The 24,458-nt window shown below is 39.7% G+C and overlaps 1 protein-coding gene across 1 annotated transcript in view; it reads right to left on the bottom strand.

The window, feature by feature from the left end:
• Positions 1-4,494: 4,494 nt before the first annotated feature.
• arid1ab (AT rich interactive domain 1Ab (SWI-like)) overlaps positions 4,495-24,458 on the bottom strand; it is a 73,323-nt gene continuing 53,359 nt past the window's right edge. Inside the window, exons 8-20 of the mRNA XM_051872777.1 lie at positions 24,093-24,399; positions 18,635-18,771; positions 18,383-18,480; positions 17,775-17,984; positions 17,379-17,583; positions 10,778-10,910; positions 10,484-10,656; positions 9,833-9,974; positions 9,511-9,621; positions 9,221-9,317; positions 8,301-9,135; positions 8,081-8,211; positions 4,495-7,391 (exon numbers count right to left, since the gene is read on the bottom strand). Of these exons, the coding sequence (XP_051728737.1) occupies positions 5,481-7,391; positions 8,081-8,211; positions 8,301-9,135; positions 9,221-9,317; positions 9,511-9,621; positions 9,833-9,974; positions 10,484-10,656; positions 10,778-10,910; positions 17,379-17,583; positions 17,775-17,984; positions 18,383-18,480; positions 18,635-18,771; positions 24,093-24,399 (4,490 nt within the window). The 3' untranslated portion in view covers positions 4,495-5,480. The remainder of the gene's footprint in view (positions 7,392-8,080; positions 8,212-8,300; positions 9,136-9,220; positions 9,318-9,510; positions 9,622-9,832; positions 9,975-10,483; positions 10,657-10,777; positions 10,911-17,378; positions 17,584-17,774; positions 17,985-18,382; positions 18,481-18,634; positions 18,772-24,092; positions 24,400-24,458) is intronic.

Below are 24,458 nucleotides of genomic sequence, written 5' to 3'. Positions count from 1 at the left end.
AGATGATGTGAATGGCACACAGGATGTGACGCTACAGTCCTCAGATGCTCTTCACACAGCAGGCTGCGTAATAGAGGCTCATAATCTTTTGAAAGCTCTTCGTGTATTACATATTTATGTTGTTTAGAGTGTAATTCTGCAAGAACACATTTGTTGTGGCATGATGAAAGCAGTGACAGGGATACAGAGCTCACTTCAGTGTCATTCGATATCTATCTAGCTGATTAATTTTCTTCAATAATGTTGGTATAGTGTATAAAGTCTTGTATGAATAGTTCTCTAATGATTTGAGTTATAAGAATAAAATCTAAATTAAAATCTTTTTTATTATTTTCCTTTTATCAGTAATAAAATAGAGAAAATCTATAAGCAATAGTACAAAGAAAATTGCAGAGATGTCTGCAACCTCTTTTAATTCTTCATTTTAACCTTTTGGAGAAAAGGATATGGGTCATTGACAAATAAGGTTTTTAAAAGTGTAATAAAAAATAATGGAGATATAATTCATTCTTAAGTTTTATTAAGTGTTAAAGGGATAGTTCACCCAAAAATGAAAATTCTGTCATCATTTACTCACCCTCAAGTTGTTCCAAACCTGTATACATTTCTTTCTTCTGCTGAACATAAAGGAAGATTTTTTGAAGAATATGGGAAACTGAACAGTTTTGGGGCACCATTGACTTCCATAGTATTTTTTTTCCTACTATGGAAGTCAATGGTGCCTGAAAGCAGCCTGGTTACAAACTTTCTTCACAATATCTTCCTTTATGTCCAGAAGAAAGAAACTCATACAGGTTTGGAGCAACTTGAGGATGAGTAAATGATGACAGAATTTTCATTTTTGGGTGAACTGTCCCTTTAATGGTGAGATTATGTGGTTTTTATAATCAGTTAGCACGGCTTTTGACATTTTTTACAAGATGGACAAAATTTGTCACCAAAAAAGTCATTCAATTTAAACTAAATTTCGGTTTTACCGAATGACACTTTTGGTTGTACCAAATGACAATATTTTGAAACAATGCTAACAGGCTGATATCTAGCTAGCTAGTTAGCTTGCTAGCTAGCTAACAAAATGACAACCAAAATACATTTTATATTTAGTACAAGTTTTTAAAATATTACATTTTCCATGTTTTATAGCGGTTGTACCGGATGACCTGATGTTTCAGGACATGTATATGAGCAAGTGAAAACATGAATTTTTCAAATAGAGAGTTAGTTACTTTGCTTCACAACCATGTGGTCCTTTGCAGGTGTCTGAATGATGTCACATCCTGTCACATGATATTGACCACATGACTTGATCTAAAATGGTCCCTTTATATTGGTTACTCCGAATGATATCAATGGAATTTTTTTTTTCTCCGGACATTCTCTCATAACAAAGCAACGACTTCTACAAATAATTTTAATACCATTTTGCACTATGTTGATATATGATGTTATAAAATCAGGCCAGAATACAAAAATAATACATTTGTTACATTTTAAGATATTTTAATCACAAATGAAATGGCTGTTTTGGCCTTTGGACGGTTAAACCGAATGACCTTTTGACAATTCAAAATCTTTAAAATACCTTTATATGTAGTAAAATATAATTAAAACCTTTGGGATTTAATAAAAGAGATCTAGTTGTACTACCTTACATAGCCTACTTTGGATGTCATGTCTTTGTTTTTATTATTATTAAGGCCTTTGGACAAAAAAATGACCCGTCACATCATTGACCCATAGTCATAAAAATACAAAGAAAAACATGAAGAAAACAAAGGAAAAGAACTTGAAGAACAAACTCAGTATGAATACATGATGGTTCCAACAGGATTCTACAGACGGCGTGGCATTTCCATGGCAGATACACACTAGGAAATAAACATTAAACTGATGAAATAATAAATCAAATATTAAATCCAAGTGTTATTTTTATCGAACAGATACATAAATAAATAAATAAATAAAACCTCACTTAGGATTGAGTGAAAATGTTTCCTAATAATGAGACAGAAAATTGCTCTCTGTACACTAGAGGGCGCTAGTCTAGACGGGCCAGAAAGATGAGTACATGGCGATTCAAACCATATGATTCAAACCTCCAGACACTTTTTGTCACGCTGGAGACATTGGTACACGTATAGTATTAATTAAAAAAAAAAAAAAAAAATACACTTGAAATGCAAATTGAAAAACCTATCCTGGATGACGTTTATGTTTTATAAAAAAAAAAATTAAAAAAAAAACGAAAGAAAGAAAGAAAAATCCACTAATCACAACGACTGTGAATAGCCCACATTGGCCGGCGCTGAGAAAAGTAACAGCAACTACGTGACAACGGTGCTGTCACACCCCCAAGACGGACTAAGTGGCAAAACATCCATACCACTTAGAGAATGATCACTTATATCGTCATATCGCCCAGCCAAACATGTTAAATCACAATATATCGGGTATAATTTTACCCCCAAATCCAATAACAAAACGGTAACTGCAAATCCACGTTTCGCTGTCTGGATTCCAGTTGTTTCTACGAATTGCAGCGATGCATTTGCTTCTCTTTTCATAGCTTTCGGTCAGTCTGTAAAAGATAGCTCCGGTTTTTAGAGACAACATCCATTGCACTCATCCCTGCCCTGCCGTTTATTAATCAATTTCTAAGTACTGGTAAAAAATCTGCACGTAACCACTAGATGGGGCTGTGAGATTAACATTGCGTGCTCTGATATTTGTAAGCCTAGATACGTAGCCACGTGTCTACTGCTAGCATGATATAAAATACGTATAAGTACTACTTCTGAAACAAAATCAAAACTAGTTCTTCATTTATGCATCTACCACAATTTTATCGTTATCATTCGGTCATCTTGTTTGTAAAATGTACTGAGAGAGAGAAATCAATAACAAAATATATTGCTTTAAAGTGCTCATTACTGATAAAGGCAGTGCTACATTCGGGATTGCATACTATCTTTGCAGTACGAAACATTTTAACTGAACAAGACGCAATTTTACTGTATGCACGAAACGTGAACCAAACTCCGCACTGCACTGAAACCTCCACGTTTCAGTATAATGATAATGAATGAAGCAAATTTACAACTATTTTAACATCGCTTCGATTCATTATTTGATTGGATTGCCAGATGTAAAGACATTTTTACACAATTCGATTAAATATGCAAAACCTAACTGCATACATTTCATATTCTACTTAAAATAATATAGGCAGCCTAAAGTAGCCTGTATTTTTACAGTATACAATTATTCCATTGCAAGTAGCCTAGATGTTTTCTTTGGGTTAAGACACCATTAATTCTGAGAGAAAAAAACAGTTCATACCACTTTCCATATCACTACAGTACAGGAACTGTAGAGTCAGGCATCCACCATACATCACGACAGCTAAAGAATGCATATTGATGGCAAATCAGTTAAGTGTTCATACTCTTATCAACAGCACCCGAGGATAATTTTGATTACAACAGAATTTTCTTTTTTACAGGTTTCATAATAGAATTGCAAAGGAAGTAAATGTGACATTCACTTTGAATGTTTACCAGCAGAAATGTCTTTTGTTTTCAAGCACTTACCTGAATAGTAAAAATTGAGTTAGGCTGTGAAGTTGTCCAAATCGCTTTTGTGGCAGCACTACTGTTCTAGGTGAACAAACTTTAATTGTCACTGTCACCTATGCAATACATATTAGGATTTTGACCTTTCAGGTATCCTTGTGCATATGAAAATTAAAGTGTTTACAGAGCCAGAGACATGACGTGGAATTAATGGACAGCAACTTTGCACATGCAGTTTGTAAGATTGTATCAACAATTGAACATGCGTAACATTTAAGTCCTGTGGCTATACTTGCCAAACACTGGCATTTGAGCATATACCATTTACGTCCATTATAACTTCTTGGTTCCAACCACAATTTTTTGGTTTGTTTGTTTACTGAGGAATCTGTGGTAATCAACAATGCAACAAATGCAGTCCATACAGCTTATAAATTCATATAAATTCATAAACTCCAACTGCGAAACTGATAAAAATTGATATAAATAAACCAATCACAAGCGTTTTACCAAGATTTAATGTACATTTATTCTTAACACGTGGAACATATAGTATAAAGATTTCATACGGAATAAATGATATTCATTAAGCCAAAAAGGGGGGAAAAGGAATTTACAACAAGATTTTAGCTACATCATCTGAAATACAAATATGAATCCATAGCACTGGAATCGACTAAGGAAACCGCTGGGAAAGAGGGGAAAACAAACTTGTTTATTGTATCTTTGTTCCGGTGAATGATGATGAAATCGGTTGGAGTTAATGGACTTGTCTGGTTTGATATATGCCTCTACAGCTTTAACAAAAAGAATTGAAATGTTATGTGTATGGGATCGCAAGGGCAAAAGATTGCATCCCTACAACCAGAGATGTAAGGAGAGAAAGGTGGTAAATAAACACATGGCAATGCGCAATGAGAGATCTGTTGAGTGAAACCTTTAATTCGTCAAAGATTAAAAACGGTGAAGAGCGCCATAAGATGAGAGAGAAAGAAAAAAAAAAAAAGAGCAAAGTGTAATTTACAACATCATTATATACACTGCAGCCTGGACTGCATCTAGAGCTCAAGACCAGTCCTAAGAGGTGATTTCTTTAAGGGTCAAGTCATACAATCGAGGGACAAAGAAGAGGTCGGGGTGTTGTAGGTTCACGTTACTTTGGGGGGAAAGCCATTTTTTCCTCTCTCAACATGAACTAAAATCATTTTTAAAAACTACAGTTTTTTTGCTGCCAAGCCAGCATTATCTCAGTGTGAAACAGTATTGTTACAGTATGTTTACAGTTTTAAGGTGTACAGTACAGAAAAAAGTCCTACAATCTACTGCACAGGCCTCCCATTTACATTTCTGTTCACAGCCAACGACCTGGTTCCTTTAGGGCTAAGTATATATTTAATCAAAGTTACAGCAATTTATACCACACACCAGAGTCTGCAAGTCCATTTAGCCTCCAAGAACCAGATTATGGTCGTCTCTATGCCCATCCTCACCCAGAAGGTAAATATGGGCACAATTTTTCCCCAAACTCACTGTAAACGTGACAGCAACTTTGGTTACAGTTTTGTTTTTTGTGTCTTTTTTGTAATTTTATTTTTCCTTACAAAAAAAAAAAAAAAAAAAAAAGTCCAAAGGGCAGCGCACTCTTGCAGGTGAGGATCTCGATCGGCACATCCTTGTTAGTTTAATTCTTATCATACATGTTAAATCGATCGCGACTTAATGGTATCTCCTTCCTTGAGAGCAAAGCAAGGGTAGACAGGATAGACAGTGGAATCTGAGGTGATTTTGCATAAATTAAAAAAAATGAACATACAGTCAGTCAGTTTCGCTGTTAAATTTTCTCCACTCACACAGACACACACACATTAAAAAAACGAGTGGGGAAAAACATGATCACCCCCACGGCTGTCATGACTGGCCGATCAGAAAAAGTACGTCACAGATTACATGGGACACCAAAGAGTTCATAAGTGGGGACACCGATATGTCCAGTAGCCGTGACTCATACAGCGTGAACTCAGAGTGGTTCTCTTCCACTTTGGCAAGGGCGTACAGGGCTCGTGCCGCCCGCCTCATCATGTCCACACTAGTGGGCTCGAAGTGTGCACCTTGTAAGTGCAGTAACGAGCCCTGACTCTGTTGAAACTGGGTGGCTGCAAGACTGTCCTCCAAGAAGCCAAGAAGGTTTCCAACACTTCCTTTCTGCACAGCAATAGCCCGGGCCGCGACATTGTCGCCTTGCGCAAGATTAGCTAGCAGCACTACCGCCATTTCCCGGCAGACGGGCACTTTGCGGTCACCAACCATGCGCACAAGGGAGCCGTAGAGCTTCTCCAAGCGGCTGAAAGGTGGCGTAGCCAGAATGAGGTCAACATTGTTATCCTGGATGCTAAGCTTACTAAGGGTTTCGAGGACGAGTCTCTGGGGAGACAGTGTCCCGTTGAGCCCCAGCGTGGGGAAGGGGTCAATCGCTTCTGCCGAAGGGCACACGGCCCAGTGGAGCAAGCCATCCAGCAGTGGCAAGCAAATACTTTCAGGGTAGATGGAGAGGTCCAGCTGGCCTGAGATGTTTGCTAATGTGACCAAGCAGTTTTCCCGCAAAACCTCAAGACAGTCCCACCACCACTCGTCTCGCTCGCAGCTGACACCTTCATCTTCCTCCTCTTCTTTTTCATAGGTAACCGGGGCCTGCTTGCGTTCAGGATGCCGATGGTGCAACAGCACAAGCCGGCCAAGTAACAGCAAAAGTCCTGGATGCTTTGACATCTCCAGATCATTACCAGGAATAAAGGAAAGGCTGCGAACAATGTTGGAAACGCAGATGCAGCGGCGAGCAAGGGCATCCTGCCAATCTGAGAGTGTACAGAGCGGGGTCTCATCCTTGCTATGTGGCTCGTCTTCCAAGATCTTGATTTTGCGACTCTGTTGTGCAAGATCGATGCCAAAGAGAAACATATTCTTCTCCTTGTCACTATCCCTGCTCCCTCTGACTGCTTCCTCAGTTACAGAGCCTCGCCTTGCCGACAGAACATCATCAATGGTGGCCGTTATACTCGCAGACGTGCTTGCTGTTGTAGTAATTTTACCTTCTGACAATGGTTGATTTGAGGATGGCTGAGGTTGTACTTGTTGCTGCTCTTCATTTGCCTGAGCCTTCTGAGCATTATCCGTAACAGTTTCCACTACTGGAGATACCTTCTTACGTGGCTCAACATTCACTGGCACCCGTTTCTGATGCTTCAAGAGTTCCATCTTGCTCTCAAAATGGGTTTGTATGTGCTCTGTGGTGTCACCACCACCCACACTCCAATGGATAAGACCACTATCAAAGGCTTGCCGCCGACCCAATTTACTAGTGCGCCCAATCACAAAGAGGTCTTTTTTCCTCAGTATCTTGATGGGAAGCTTGTCAAATTTACTAGCCTGCTTTGGCCTCTCCTGGGAGGCACTCATGTCCTGCAATGGGGTAGATGATCTGAGATGATCCTTGCATGAAGTATCTTCGCCTTCCCTTTCATCTACGTCATTCTTTTCATTGGATTTTTGGACCTGCGTTGACTCCTCTTTCTCCTGCTTGACCTGGACTTGTGCCGTCTGGACAGGGTTGATCTCGACATTTTCATCATCCTCCTCCTCATCCTCCTCTTCCATCTGTTCTGCCTCTGGCCCCTCCTCATCAGACATCTCAGGGTCAATGGCATCTGGGTCAATTAGGGTACGCTGCCCAGGGTCTCCAACCTCATACTCTTTCAAGATGCCAAAGATCTCAATGAGACACCTTCGGAAGTACTCAACAACGAGCTCGAGGAAGCCAGGAAGCTGCAATCAGAACAAAAATTAATTAAAAGATAAGTTACACTTGTTGACAAACCTGACCCATTCCTAGTCATATAAGGGGCTTTCGCACCAAATAGTTCTAGGAACTCAGTTATAGGAACTAGCCACTAGGATAGTCCCCCGAAAACTAATTTCTCACCCGGGCCATGTTCCTAGTTGCATTCACACCGGGAATTGGAACTCTGAATCAGCCGACAGTGGCGTCTTTTAAACCGCTTAAAACCGGTGGATGGAGGATGCCATGATTGGAGCTGTGTTTGTTGTGTGGTGGGTTTCAGGATAATGGAGATGGAATGTAAATGCATAGTTTACGTGACTGAAAGAGCAAAAAGTGGGGCTAAGAGACAAAATCTCCTATGACAACTTTCAGTATTACATATCAATGAGGCAAAAAAAAAGAACACAACCCTGCAGACAACAGGTAATTGCCGTTATAGCTGTTTTCCATGTTCGTGAAGTAAAAATGTTTACACAGCTTTTTAAAAGTGCCAGGTGCTGGTGTTTGACATGCGTTTGACATGCGACTCCCCCAAAAGGAGTTCCTAGAACTAAATCACCTGCGATGCGAGCACGGCAAAATCCGGGTACTTCAGCCAATAGTTCTTGGAACTATAAAAAGGTTCCTCTGGTGCGAAAGCCCCTATAGTCTAAAAAAAAAAAAATTTACTGACCTGGTTCAGATTAAAGTTAGAAATGCTGTTGTCATCATAGAGAAGAATATTAATGGTATCCAAAGCCCATGTGCTCTCAGCTAACAAGCCTGATTTGAGGGACATCATGACTCGCCAAGCCTCCGGTGTTCCTGAAACAAAACAAAACCCAACTCTTAGAACACTTTACAAATGGATCAAGACATAAGTATTCATGGGAACGATGCTTTGAGCCTCTTACCAATATCTTTCATGGTAAGCCGACGACGCGGTTTCAGAATGGGCTGCGAGGCCTCTATTGAACCTGGTGGGAATGCTACGTCTCTCCGAATCAGAGGGGGCTGAACTGGCGACTGGGCAATGTGTGACGCAGGAACTGGAGGTCCAGCTTTCTGAATTTTCATCCCCGAGTGCATGTATGGAGACTTACTGGGTGAGGTCCTATTCTCCATTGGTCTTGGCATGGGTGCAGGGCTGGACACTTGTGGAATGTGGTTCTGGGAGGATTGATAATTGGGCTGAAGAGGTCTGGACATTGGTGGCCCAGAGGCTCCAGGCCCGTATGGGGGCTGCCGCTGGTTAACATGGCCAGGCCAAGATCCCTCATGGTTCATGCGCTGATCTGAAGGCATCATGTCTTCAGAACGATTCATGCTGTGGTAGCTTTGACTTTGAGAAGGGACACCAGGGGGCCCCTGGCGATTATGATAGTTTGGGTAGTTCATCTCATTACGCCCAGGCCACATGGGACCTTGGGGTCCATCTGGGACTGAAGGCATGGAACCACTCATGGAGCTACCCATCATCTGCGGCTGCATGGTGGGCTGGGAGTTTGGACCACCCGCATTAGGTCCTCGATCTCGCCCAAAACCAAAAGGAAATTGGCTCTGTGGGCCTGGTGGGCGTCTGTCTGAGCCTGGATAGGTATTATATTGGTTATACATATCTGGTTGGGACTGAGGTCCACCTGGGGCCTGGGGTCCCTGTTGCTGACCACTAAACGGGTATATATCCCCTTCATGGCGCTTTGCAGGAGGACCATAAACACCATCAACCGGTCTCTTTTGTGTGTAATTCTGTATGAGAAAAAGGTTTTTTAGATCTTGGGCAATGACAGCTAACAATAATACAGTAAGTTTTAAAAGGTTGTTTTGCACTGACCGGTTGCTGTTGTGGGTACATTCCTGACTGTTGGTTTGGGTATGGTCCACAAGGGGGAGCACCTTGGCCAGGGTATTGATTACTGTAAGAATCATGCCTGCAAACCAAAAAAATTCATAGAGTTTTAGAAAGGCCCAAAAAGCATGGATGTTCAATACTGAGTAGCAAACAACAGAAATAAGAAATAAGTAATAATTGTGAAATTTCAATTTCAAGCATATCAACATTTTAAGCAAGTTTTCTAATTAAGCTTTCTATACAACATCTGTGTAGTTTAATTAAATGCTAACCTCTGCTGTTGTGGGGGCCGGTTGGGTGAGTACATCCCTGCATCTGCACCAGAAGGCATCATGTTAGGTTGTGGACCCATATTACCATCTGGGCCCATACTTGACTCTGGTCTGTGAGGAAATAAAGAAATGGTATTTGAGAAACAGTAACAGAAGACACTACTCCTTGGTTGGGTTGGTATGAAATGTAAAAATCACAGCAAAGCTATTATATATTAAAATGAACACTCGTCAGATTTCTGTAGTAATGTATTCATTGCTGTGATAAATTCAATGGCTACACTTAATATAAAAGGTTAAACCGAGAAATAAACGCTCTCACCTCCTGTCGTATCCTGGACCATATGGGTACTGTTGTCTTTGACCCATCGGCATATTGCCCATAGGTCCTGGGGCGCCTCGGTTATATTGTTCACCCATGCCACTGTTTGGGCCTTGACTTGGGCTCATGAACTGCTCACCCGCTGTAAATGCAAGCAGAGAGACACACTGAACATCCTCTTCTGTATACTAAAATATTATGTACAACCTATGATTCTTATCATGGTGTGTTATTTACTACATGACAAATCATTAAAAAGCACAATGTATACTTATAAGCATAATTACTAAATTTCTGTTTAAAATAATGTTTTTTTTGTTTTTGTTTTTTGTCAAGCCTTTGAACAATCAATCACACTGGGATAAAAATAATAGGATGTGCATAATACTTTTGAGAGCAGACAACTTGAAATTTTGAAATGTTAATGCAGCAAAGTACAAACAAACTGAACCGTAACAGAGTTGGCTCTATATTATAGCAGCACAGCTATAAAGATTTCATCATATAAATTAGGCCGGAATATATGTATGTATGTCTCATACATGATAATGGCAAGAGATATAAAACTCACCATATGAAAATGAACAAACAGAAAAATTCACAAAAGAGATCCTTAACATTCCACTGTAAAGATATGACCAGAAGAGTCACCTTTTCTCATACCACCAAAGGGGTCCTTATTTGGCTCATAAGGCCCCATGCGGCCCATCATGTCTGGTCCACCCATACCAGGCTGATAACCTGAATTGGGGGTCACAGAGTTACGTCTGGAAAAAGCTGGATCCCCACCATCAGCAAATGGGTCCTGCAAATTCACACTGCTCCTGTGTGAGACATAATGATGGTAAGCTCAAATGAGAGATTCTGGCCCTTGAAATTAATTCTGAATGTCCTGTCCCAAAACGGATAATACAGTTGATACAGAGGGGCACAATATTGCCGTACCTAGCACCAGGCATTGGTGGCATCTGACTGTGCGGTGTTGAGGCAGGTGTAGGGGGCTTCAGGTCACCACCTTCGGCCATAGAACTGCTGGTCGACTGAGGCGTCTGAGGGCCCTGTAACGATCCTGATCCAGCTGGGGGAAAAAAAGATATCAGATTGGTCAGTCAGCAAATCCTAAAGGAAGTTTAGGTGGTCATATTGAGTGTATAGTAAACACTTTGTCCTTTAAGAAACACAAACCAGAAAACAAAAGTCCCTGTCCACATGGCTGTAATTTAAACATCAAATATGTTCTGACGGGCTGCATTTGTTGTTTCCACAGCACTCTCACTGTCAGTGTGGACAGACAGCGTGCCAACATGCAGCGCCATGCTTTCGAGGAAATGTGCTGAGCTCGGCTCATTTGGCAACCTTACCCAGCCTGAAATCACGCTGCTTTTCATGGCACTTAATCTCATTTGAGGACTTCCCCCCCACCGATGACACAGGGAGAGGTGCTCTGCCAGCTAAGTGCTCAGAGAGTAGCATCCTAAGGTTTGAAGTTCCATATCCCAGCATGACAGAGTCTCCATTACTACCACTCAACCAGAAGCTAACAACACTCTTAAAACACAGCTAAGTGCTTAGTCATGTGCCGAGAAAGATGAGGCAATATGCCTCAAGGGTGGTCAGCTGGATCGCCTGAGTACTCCGATAAACAGGCAAAGTACTCAAATGCAAATCATAAAATTACAAACAAGGTCCCATTTTGGTATGTTCGCATTTAGCTAACCACTTGTTAAGTCGTATCAAATACTGTTTCCGGGTCCAAATCTCAATTCTTCAATTAAGAATCATATTTCAACAGATGTTAATGAGCACATTTTTTTATAACACACATTTAAGCGAAGCTTTTAAAAACTTCCAATGTACTATTACAGTCTCTGGGCTCACAACATCCCAGAAACCAATATTTTAATGATTCATAAATTAATCACTGTCTGGCTAACTTAGATTTTGCTATGGTTCTAAAGGTTAGGATCATGATTTTTAGTATTAGTACCATTTGTTGTTTGCTTTTGTGATCTGATATAGTTTGATAGTCTGATATTTATATAAAAAAAAAATAAAAATAAAAATACTTTGAACTTCCTTATCAAACTTTACTGTCTTTTTCAAGTCCTTGAGTGCTCGTGCACATTCCAACCAAAATGCTTACTAGGGGTGGGACAAAATATTGATAGGGCGATATATCGTTGTCCTTCTCTGTGCGATAGGAGAATCGTTACGCTGGCACAAAATATCAGTATTTTAATTAATAAAATAAGGCGCTCTAAATAGATTTCCCTGCTCCCACCGTTGCTACTTCAAGGCGCTCAACACATGAATGAGGGAAACGTGAACATAAATTGACTAGCCTATTAAAAAGATGTTTTTAACAGGATGGCAGGTCGCAGTGTGAGTGAACTTAATCGTGGCTGGGGCATCTATTATTTTAAAGTCTGGACGCACTTAGGCTTTTATACCATTGATGTGACAAACATAGACATCTTTGATATTCTTCACCGAGCTCTTACACAGATATACACAGAAGCATTTGAAAGCAGGCGTCTATCAGCAAATTCGTCTATCAGCGGATATATTAGGGATCAGCTGATAGACGCCTGCTTTCAAACGCTCCCGTGTGAATCTGTAAGCGTTCTGTGAAGAGCGTCAAAAATGTCTGTCTATTTACAATATGTTTTTGATCATTGTAGCCAATCAGAGACATATGTTGAGCATGTGAACACACAATGGCCAATCAGAGGGTTTTAAGAACCCGCTCAACAGCACTCAAATTCTAGGCTATGCTGGTATCGTCACATTTTTAACATTTTAAAATACCCAAGTCAGTACCTTTGACAACACTATTCCCAGGTTGATTTTAAGAAAGCTGGTAAACACTGAGATGTTCCCAGGTTTAAATAAAAGAGGTTGGTATTTTTTTTTTTTTTTTTTTTTTTTAATGTACCAGGTTTATATATAAAAAAAAAAAAAAAAAGAGTCAATAAGCAGTTAACTTAGGCTAAATGTGTCAGTTTACATGCAAAGAAAAGTTTAAGATAAGTATAAAATGTTTAATTTACTTAGAAAACAGCACAAAGTTCAGTCTAACAGTTTGGACTTTAATACCTGCACTTAGCCTTTTTGCTGGCATTTTGTTTTCATAGTTAGATATCGTGATGTATCATTAAAGGATTGTCTAGCAATATATCGATTATCACAGAATCACTGTATTGTGATATTAGCGTTATCGTGAACCATGTATCGTGATCGTATCGTATCGTGAGGTACCCTGCGATTCCCACCCCAATGCTTACCATGTTTAAGTAGACTTGAGCCAATGTGCATGTGTGTAAATGTCAGAGAGCGCAGGGAATGATGAAGAGACAGACACAAATGTGTGTGGATGAACAGCATGTTTGCACACCACATGTTGCAGCTCATCTTGCGGCCAGCTAGAGGACGATTACTACTGGCACGGCTGTTGGATGACTCACGCTTCCATTCATTAACTCACACACACATCGGGGTCACTGCCAGGTCAGACATATCCGTATCTCACACTTCACACATGCTCTTTAACACACACGGCACAATACCTCAGCCTCCCTCCTCTGGGCAAGGATATCCCTCAAACACAGATAAAGAGGGGGGAGGGTGGGAAAGAAAAAAAAATGAAGAAAAACCCCAGCTTGACTTTACATACCACTAACCCCTTCGTTCACCCCCTCTCAACCCATTCAAACTTTTTCTGGCTTGGTTCAGCCCTCCAGGGATTTGCCTCTGAATCCTAAGGCCAGGAAAAAGCTGTCTGCAGCAGGGGAAGAAAAAAAAAAAAAAAAAAAAAAAAAAAAGAAAAGAAAAAAAAAAAACAGTCAGCCTGGAGCACCTGACACAGTGCCAAGCAGACATGCTCTACATCACAGGGGATCCCCTTTAACTCGCCCCATTTCTCTTGTAATCTCAGTCTCTCTCAACTAAACTTACTCTCTTTTACATGAGACATTTTCTTGTTTTGAAAAACAGCTGGATGGAGTGAAACAGAATGGAATGCATAACCCAGCAGTCTCCTTCAATGTATTTAACACCCAGGCTTTTTGCCAGTTTTATATAATAGGCTGGACACTGTCATTGTTGCAGATCAATGCTTGATACAATAAAAACGCTTGGGATGCCTGTCCAGTGCAAAGCTTCTGACTTGTCTATTTTAAATCTGGTATTCATGTGCTGCATAACCATTGCGATATAAACTAGACATGCCATCTTTATATTTAATTTATACAGCGAAGACTATGCAGTGTTTAAGCCGCTTTTCCACCAAAATTACCCAGAACAATTTGTCCCAGGAACTTTTTTCCCCCCAGACCTGCTGCTGTCTGCGTTTCCATCGCGGTCTAAAGTACAGTGAAGATTAGGCAAATTAGTCTGGTGACGTAGGACTGCACGCGACATTCCAGTTCCCGCTGGATTTCATCCTCTGCATCTAAACTTATTAAAGCCTGAACCTTGTCGTCGGTCTATGGGTTGTATTTTTTAAACTCCATTGTTGATTCGAATAGCAAAGTCTTACTGCATGTACCGCAACAGACTTTTAAAAATGGTGGTTGAAATAAAATTCTGCGTTGAGTCAACTAATCAAAATGCTGCGTGAACTCAACCAATCAGCATGTTCAGCGCCCAAGTCCCACCCCCGAAAGTTCCTGAACTTTGTAAAAGCACTGCCTTGCGAGCAGGGACATTCTAAGGGGGGAATTTTTACCAGCAACTTCATTTAGACCCTGGTTCTTGCCGTCGAAACACACCAAGTACCACCCCAAAGTCCCTAGTTCCTAGGGGGAGTTCCTGCGGCGGAAATGCGGCTTTATGTTTGATTATTCAATTTCTGTACCTGAATATGGTCATTTGTGTGAAAATATTACTAAGTCTTTAAACAGGATGTTAACACAGGCCAGAGAGGGAACAGGCTGAAGACTGACGCAAAGAATAGAGCACAGACTCGCCAGCAAAGAAAATACTGTACCAGCCACAGCAGCTCATTGTTCATGATGCGCAAAATATGAAGAAAAATATAATGAATTGGGGGTTTATATGAGTATATCTGAAGGGAACTGACTGTCTTCAAAAGTTTTGATTGCATTTTCTTTTCCTCATCTCCATATAAAGTAGTGTTTATAAGCGCAGCGCTGCTTTGAGTACAGCGGTAACCAAGGAAAAGCTATATTACTGCTGTTCCACAAGCGACACCTACTGTCAGCGAGTGAATTTGCATTTTCATTCAGTTTGTCTGTCGTTTTTGTTTTGTGCAAGTGTCTTATGTAGCATAATTTCACAAATCTAAAGTCAGACCATTCTATTTTTACTTTAAATCTTGAAATTATACAATCCAATTTAAATCAAAATCAACTGCTTATGCTACATGCGTGTATCTTTGATTGGATCAATCAATGCAGTGGATTAATTAATGCAGATTAATTATATTAATAATTAATATTGGATTAATTAATGCAGTGTTGCCTGTAATTTCAAATGGCTAAAAGGTATTTTTGTTTAAGGCAATAAATAAATTCGTTAAACAAATAAATTTGCTTAAAGAGGGGAAAAAAAAAAAAAAAAAAAAAAAAAAAAAAAAAATCAGCAACCGGTATCAGAATTGGCCAATTTGCTTGTTAAGAAAGAAAGAAAGAAAGAAAGAAAGACTGAATCAGCCATGAAAAAAAAAAAAAAAAAAAAAAAAAAAAAATCACGATCAGTGCATCGCTACTGTTTTCATTTCTTTACAAAATGTGTCGAGTTGTTTTTAAATAAAATAAATCTGTTATAATTTGTAGTTGTGGTGCTCTTTAATTTTCGGTGGGTGCTTCTAAATTTTTGCTGGTGCTCTTATGAAGTAGGGAGCACCAGTGCCACCAAGTAAACAAGCTAGTTTCGAGCCCTGAGAATGATTAATTCTTTCCAAATTGAGCTATTTGTTTGGTGAGAATGTTTTCAAAAAACAAAAATATAATCACAGAAACACAAAATATTGCAATGACCTTATTTTTTAATGTCATGCAGCCCTATGTTAGACCTACATGAAAAACTTAAAGCACTGTTTATTTCATTTGTATCTTTATTCTAATGTATCTATTTGTGCTATTAGTTTATTCTTATTTTATTACTGACTGTTCACTTTTTTGTAAATTCAATTAAAAGTTTGAAATCAAGCTTCCTTGTGTTGTGTGTAAGCTATCGCAAAACAAAATTACCCCATTGTAAAAACACTAATAAATCGAGTGAGCAAACATGTGAGATAATTGTAATGGTAATTGATCAATGTTTATATGTGAATAAAATTAAATTAAACTAAATTAAAATCTCCTTATCCTATAAAGTGATTAAGTCTCTTCAGAAGACTTGGATTAAACCCGCTTGATTCTTATGGAACACTGTTGGGCCGTTTCAAAATATTGATTACCTAGGCTTTAAATAGATTAAAAAAAAAAAAAAAAAAAAAGATAATATTAAAAATATCTAAGCTATTACTTGGGGCAGTTATTCTCCATGGTATCGAAAAAGGTATTGAATATCGATATTTTTCAAGGTATCGTATCAAAATGAGAAATTCCAGTATTGTGACAACACTAGTTACAACAGGTAAACATTTTAGCAGTGTGGACGCACTTCACGATGACCAAAAAGGATGCTGAAGTAGTAAGATGTAAAACTTGTTCGGCTGAAACAAGATCATTGCCGAAGAACTAAAACTGGATTAATTTATCACCCACAAAGGCGACACCCTAAACAGAATACTAAGTTCAAGTACCCAATTACCCAAATTGAACAGTCCAAACTTCATTTCCTGTTTTTGGCTAAATGAAAAATTTTACTGCCAAATTAAAGTTATCAATATATTTCCCAGCCCTAAAGACAGAAGCACAGAAGGGAATAAACTATGATATCCAAGCAGAAAGGAGAGGTAGCTAACAGAACAGTAAATCACTATAAACGACACAAGAAATGAACGTCAAATGTTGGCGTATAAACATTACCAGCTGTACTCAACCACATCAAAGCAAAATTCCATTAAAACAAGACATGCACACTATAATGTCACATTTACAAGCACATTAATCTAGCTGGTTACAGGTGCATTATCAGGGCAATGGGAAGAGGTTTATGTCCAGATAGTTATCGTCTTTCAATGTCAGCTTTCCTGGACATCATAAACACATTGTACTTGCATTTGGGAAAATGACTCAGAATAACAACGCATTAACCTTTCCTTCAAATTCCTCTCAAATTGCTTCAATTCTGCAAAATACTGTGGTAATCTAACATCAGAAAGAGAAATGCTGAAAACAAGGGGCAAATCTCACAAGCAGTCAGAACATATTTGATGTTTAATACACAGCTCTTTGAAGAGGAATTAAGGACCGATAAGATTGCACAATGGCAGGGCTACCCAGTGCAACAGCAAAAATGAAAGACTGAAGAACTAACATGTGAAATATGCCTTTTTGCATCGCACCTGGTTATAGCATGGTGTTGGATTTAGTTTCAGATAAAGGCATTATGACCAGTTGGGCATGTCTGCACTGACCTGGTGATGGGGGCTGGACCTTGGCCTGGTTCTTTTTAGGGTCACTGTTGAAGAAGTCGGGTGGAGGGTCTTCCCCTCGTTCAATCTTGCACTCAAAGGCATAGAGACACTGGATGTACTGTTTCTTCAGAGAGCTGGCCGCACTACTGGATGTGCCCACATTCAGGTTAGTGGCTAATTCCCTCCACTTTTTATTCTTGTTAACCTGATAACAGCAGACAGACACAATTTAATGACTGTGACAGGCTGGAGAGAACTTCAGTGAACTCCAAAGCCAACAGAAACCAACATAAGCATTTAAATCGACCTGAAATTCAACACGAAATCATGAATAACTCCTAATGAAACCATTCTGTAATTTACAGCTACCATATCAGGAGAAGTTCATCTCCACACCTGAGTGAGGCCGCCAATCTCTTTGACGGACACGTAGAGGCGGAAGAGGTCAAGGGGCTTGCGGCCCACAGCAGGGAGATTGCTCATGCCCATGGCTTTCTCCTCAGCAAATGCAAGGTAACGATCCACCCACATTTTCCGCTCTGGTTCTGGACCCAGCTCATACAGACGGGTTATCTTCTCATTAGTGGTGGTAGAGGAACTTGACTTCTGCAAGAATGAAAAAGCAAAAATCATATATTAGATTCCTGCTGTTTAGTTATGGGGGAAAAAAAACATGCAATTTTCATAAATAGGAAGCACTGGGGGGAAAAAAGCACACTATCAACACAGACACATCAACAAGGTGTATATGTGCAATGCGCATTTCAGTGGAAAAGCATTTTCATTAATGATGTATAAAGCCAGGACTGCAGGGAGCAATTTCAAAACCCCTGAATGTGCATTCCTCCCCATGTACATTCTCCGGCATTCACAACCCTCCATATAGATGATCAGTCAAGTGCTGTTCACAGAGCTCAGGGCTGCCCATGTCCTTGAGCTTAAGAGAGGCATGCCGGCCTACAAAACTAAAGCCGAGACCCATTTAAATATTAATAGCTCTTCACCTTTTTTGATTCAGTCTTAGGAGTCCCATCCACTTTGTTATTCAACTTCTGAGATTGGTTGAGTTTGTCCATGCCAAACTCTGGACTGGGAGCCATGCCTATGAGACAAATTGAAACACATTGTCATTGTGGGACTCTTCAATTAAAAAAATGTGAAAACAACTAGAAAAACGTGCAGACAAAAACTGATGCATAAGGAAAAAAACGAAAGAAAAATACAGGCGGTAGCTCACAAGCAAGTTCAGTGCTTACCTGAGTTGTTGGACATGTTGCCTGGCATGGGGTACGGGCCTGGCTGATTCATCATACCCTGCATGCTGTTCATGGGTGGGGCATATGGAGACCCAGCTCCCATCATTCCTTGGTTCATGTTGGGATATCCAGGCGGTCTAGAAGAGAAACAGATTTTGAAAAATTTGACTAAACTGAAGAAATCTTAAATGGTATGAATGATTTAGATTATCTTCCATTGTCTCTTTCAACACACTTCCTTCACTCTCACTGTTATGATCTCATTTTCAGCTCTCACAGTATGACCAGACTGACTCCAGCTGTGCTCCCAAGGACTGTAAAATCTCTGCTGCAAGTCTGATTCTACCGGCAGTCCCTCCAGGATTTCATGGTTTTGCGACTGCAGAATTTAAATGTAAAATCAAGCAAGCTCTGCATTATTTGCAGTGGCTTGCCATTGTCTTTATTTTTTTTTTACACATTTTATCTGCAGAAACATTAACCCAAGGGTGGGGAACAATACTAGCTAATCAAAATTTATAATTCTGAGCCCAAACAAATTAATCAATGCATGTTCAACTTTACTGCTGCTGTATTGCATTTAATTTCATTGTAAAGTGAGCAGGGATGGACCGACATTTGGAGCATCAGGACTTCCACAGTGTCAAGGCTTGTGCACATCGGGACGATTATCATGTGCGATTATCGCTGACGTTTAACGCCTCGTGAGTAAACAAAGGGCACAAACGTGAGTGTGCACACAGACGCGCAAAACGCCAGGCGTAAAAGAGCCATTAAAAAAAAAAAAAAAAAAAAAAAAAAACGCCTCGGGTTCGTTTTTTTGGTTTGACGCGCCACGTTAAAAACTGGCCGACCAATGAGATTGCTGCTTTTGTTCACATGCCTGGAGCTGCTGAAGTTATAGTAAAACACGACTTGGTGGCGCTCAAGCACAAAACGGTCTTGCCGAACACACACTGATAAGAAGACTACTACGAAGACCACCCCTACAAACTATGGGTGCTCTGCCAGTTCTTGGCCACACCAATAGATGTGTATTATATGCTATTTTATTTCTGTATTTTTATTGTTTATTGTAAGAAATATTATTTAGAATGTCTAATTCATAAACATGTTCACTTGCACTGAGCACAAGCGCCATATACTGTCAGGGAGTGAATTCGCACATTCACTCAGCACATCGGCAGTTTAAAAAAAAAAAAAAAAAAAAAAAAAAAAAGCGCTTGGGTATGAACACAAAGACGTGTAGAAAAATGTCTCGAAAAACGCTGGCGATAAGCGCGCACGATAATCGCCCCGGTGTGTACAAGGCTTCAGGGTTATATAAAAGCATTTAAGGAAAAGCGATAAATTCATATTTAATATTTCCATGTGATCTCTACAAATCATTCACAACATGCACTTGTCTACTGTGTTACCAACTTGCTAGTTATCAAAAAAGGCACAAGAGAGATCCAGCTATGCGAGTGTTCCAACACCAGAGGTAGTGGTAGACTTTCACATTGTCCATAAAAATTCCGTCATAATCTATTACTTCCTGTCATTTTAATTGATGACGCCTGTGCGTAATCAAAACAATCAAGGGAGACTGATGCAAAGGTAACTGTCGTTAGATTTAGCATCAGTCGGACAGACGACTTCTTGTGGCAGTTTTAATTTTGTTCTAGAGGCTGAAGATGCACTCTGCTGCCACACTAGAGCACACTCGCCACCAACTTGATGGGTGGGAACAAAGTCCCTTTCAAGGAATGTCTGTTCACTCAGCGGTCATATTTGCAACGCCTCCGGGCAGCTATTTCGGGCATCCAAGACCAAGTCCTATCTATTTGAATGGGGGAATCCTGAAATCTCAAAAACTGCTTGGTGAACTCCCAATTAAATTACATATTTCAAATCAGCAACAAAATCTGACATGAACCATCCCATAAATGTTGTTTCTTATGCTAAAATAGCATTAAACAAGCCAACGCAGATGTGCAGTCTTAAGCGCGAGTCTCAGATTTCTATGGGAACCTCTAACGGCAGCTACAGTGATGCAATGACTTTATCAATCAGCGATTGACTTTTTTTCTTTTCTTTTTTTTTTTTTTTTTTAGAAGGCGGGACATATTCCGCCATATTGCGCGTTGCAGTTTCTCCCATTCATAATAGGAGTAAACCATCTTTCTATATCTATAGCCTTTGGTGGGAATTACAGTTACAAGTTACAATAGATCACCCTCAGTGTAATGTCAAAATGACGGACGGTCTTCAAATTTTTCCGTCACAGCTAGGGTTGTGTCGATAGACAATGCCATCGTCCATACATATATATATATATATACACATATATACATATTTGATACAAATCCGGATACTGAACTCACGATTGCAATATTTTAAGCCAAAATAAGAGAGGCTTTTTATTATTATTACTTTATTAAAATAATAATAATATTATTTTATTATTATTATCAGGACACAAATATTCCCCCATTGCATTATTATACATTACATTGAACATTATATACAGTAGAACTGAAACTCCGTAAACTTTATTTTTTCCTCACGCAGTACTCGCGATTTCAGTGCAGGCATTCTTACACAGACAAGCTGCGCACACACAGACTCTCCTGGTGCTCGCCATGTCCCGCCTCTCCCGCTATTAATGCACTAGACATAAGAATAAACCATCTAAAACGCTTTGAATAATCATACTACTAAAACTAAATGTGATATAGTGATTTAAATGATGTTTGCGCTTTCACTTTGATGAGTGCTGTTCCAGCGTGTATGAGCTTCAGATGATCAATCACAGTTCTAATAGCAAGAAAGCATGTCAAAATGACTATTCCCGATCTGAAAATGGTGAGTTCATCCAAAAATTTAAACTCTGCATTTACTCTCTCATGTTGTTTTCATGCATCATGCAAGCATTTGTAAATCTGTTCATCATATAAAGCCATATATAAGGGCTATCAATAGATTACAATTGAGATTAATCGCACCCATATCGTGAAATTAAGCATACACCATTTCTCTTGTTTACCACATTAATTTTCTGCAAACTTTTTCCACAGTAAATTAATGTTTCTTTCCAAAAAAGGACACTTGGAGACTCCAAAAGGACCAAGTGAACCAAGTGATATAAGGAGTCCATATAATTCATAAAATTATGCACATCAAAGTACACAAGAAAATAAAAAAACATTACAGAATAAAACTTCAGAACTTAGTGTATATAATATGTGCACAGTGCAACAGCAAATAGCTTGTTTATAGCTTTTTAGAGCTCGTTTACGTTTTAGACACATCAAGTACGATACTGAACAGGACCACATGGAGATGCCAAAAAAACCTAAACCAACCGCCTTGACCTGACTGCATTTTATCCCTACTACAGTACACAGATCCATTCAGAATTACTAAACACAACAACATACACAAGACAGATCAAAACTTTATCCTGAATGTGTGTGGAAACAACGTGAATGTACTGAAGTGAAAGTGTCTGTGCATAAATACAATGTGCGATCAGTGCATCGAGAGCGCACATACAGGGTTTGTTTGCGCATCAATATAACGGACTCACGCGTGCTTACTGTACGACTCCTGTACGTTACTGCAATCATCTTTACCTTGATTACAATTCGCATCCATCAAAACTTTACTAGCGAGAAGTTTGCTTTATCCAGCCGAGAAACGTAGTTTGCATATCATCTGGCCAGGTTGGGATGTTTTGATGTTCCATTCAGTCTGTATTTCACACAGCGTGATGCATGAGGGCTCACGCTCTTCAGAAACAATCAGAGAGTATGACAGAATATTTAAAGCGAAACACACAATGGAATGAATAATTCACTGAAAACTGTCCGCAATTCACTGTTCTCTCTGCCATCTCTGATAAAATAAGCCTGATTTTCTTACATTATTACATTAGCGCCAACTGGATAATCGGACTAAAAACTTTTGTTTATTGGCATTACATGATCTGCTCGCAAACAGAGAAACAAAATCGGGTTAAGGGGTTAGAATAGAAGTTTCCACCAACCAGGGTTATAGCTATTGTGCCCTGTAGATGCTCAGTTTGATAAAACTCCCAACTGCCAAGATCATCTAACTGCATGACGTAAATTACGTTAATGACGCAATTTTGCATGCTTAATTTATCTGCGTTAAAATATTTTAAAGCTGCTGTCCATAACTTTTTTTTATCCAAAAATTATCCAAAAATCAATTTTTGAGCAAGTACATAACCAGCCAGTGTTCAAAACTATCTCCTTACCTTAGCCCGATTCACAACAGTAAGCTTGTAATGTTTTCTAATTCAGGTGGTACTGGTGGGTTTTCGCTGGAAATTCGAGCATGTCGTTGTTTGTCTTTGCGTCATTGTGTCACATCTGTTTAAAGAAAGAGTCCCAGCTAGCAGGCTAAATCGCATGTGAAGCGGATCATTTATAGCCTTTTCTCACAGCAGCTGCAATAATTAAACTTATTTTGATGGTGGATTGTATGTATGACAAATTGACGTTAGAGATTAGACTGTACAGAAACTGAAATCTACAGGCAACACTAATACACATTAAATACACAGTCACGCAATGCTGATGTTGTTAACTAACAATTTGAGAACAAAGTATAACAATAATAATAATTTGCACGGTTTGACATGATCCGAGCTAAGTGATCGTTAGATTTAATCACCATTGGCAGAGTGATTTCCTGTAAAGCTTTTTTTTCCTTAGTTGGTCAGAACAAAAGTGGCAGGCATGTTACTTGTTCAGATGACATTTTTTGGTGAAAATTCTTACTTTGGTCATACTTCAAGACTACAATCTGTGATTCCGAAGTACAGTATCCACACCAGTGTGGTGACTGACAAGCAAACATTAGATTCATCCGCGCTGAGTCGTCGTGCTGAGGCACAACCCACGTAAAGATGATAATTCCGCAAACAACTGCAATTGCAGGTTTCAAACAGAGATGGCGACAAAGAGGCAAAACTTACAGACTGCAGCTTTAACACGTTAAGGATTTTGAATGCTTGCTTGTAATCACGTAAAAAAAAATATTTAACGCAATATATAAACATTTTAAAAAAAATTAAATAAAATCTAATGCAGCGTCTGTTTTTCCCTTCCTGAAGTAGCTAATGCTAATGTCTCCCCACATCCTTTTGGCTAGCATTACAGTATATGATCACGCTCAACTACCTGCTGATTGCACCTACGACCCTATGACCAAGCATTTTTTAAATTTGTATTGGCAGTCAGTGGAATGGACTCTTGCACAAACGGCACTGACCAATGAGCTTGTTCTCGCACTGAATAAATGGCATTGTCAGATCAGGTCGAAACACACTGAATAACTGGCACTGTCAGATGAAATCAAAATGTTTTTTCATTCCAAGAGGGTCTGTATTCTGCATGGCACTTCTCAATGAGTTTGTCATTTAAAAGCAGCATGTGGTGCACTCTACCTGTGTATGGAGTTGGATGGGCCATGGTGCATGCCCGCTGACGCAGGATCCTGAGGCTTTCTATTCATTCCAGGTGGCGGACACATTCCAGATGCCACCTGAGGGGGCATGCCGCCCATGTTGGGGCCAATGCCAGGGCCGTACGGCCTCGTACCCATCTGACCTGGACCCATGCGTCCTGGAGGCATCCCTCCATACGGCCCCCCTCCACCCTGCCCAGCCATAGGGTTCATGGAGCCACTCATGCCAGGACCACCTGGATAGTTAGCGTTTGGCATGCTTCCATAACCTGGTGGCCTCGGGTATCCTGTTAAATAGATTGAGGTTAATGTAAACTAGCTTACTGTAATAAAAGTGAAAGTTATG

This window comes from Ctenopharyngodon idella, chromosome 19, assembly GCF_019924925.1.
Source record: "Ctenopharyngodon idella isolate HZGC_01 chromosome 19, HZGC01, whole genome shotgun sequence".
Classification (NCBI taxonomy): domain Eukaryota; kingdom Metazoa; phylum Chordata; class Actinopteri; order Cypriniformes; family Xenocyprididae; genus Ctenopharyngodon; species Ctenopharyngodon idella.
The sequence above is the reverse complement of the archived record's forward strand: the minus strand, read 5'-3'. Positions and strand labels throughout refer to the sequence as shown.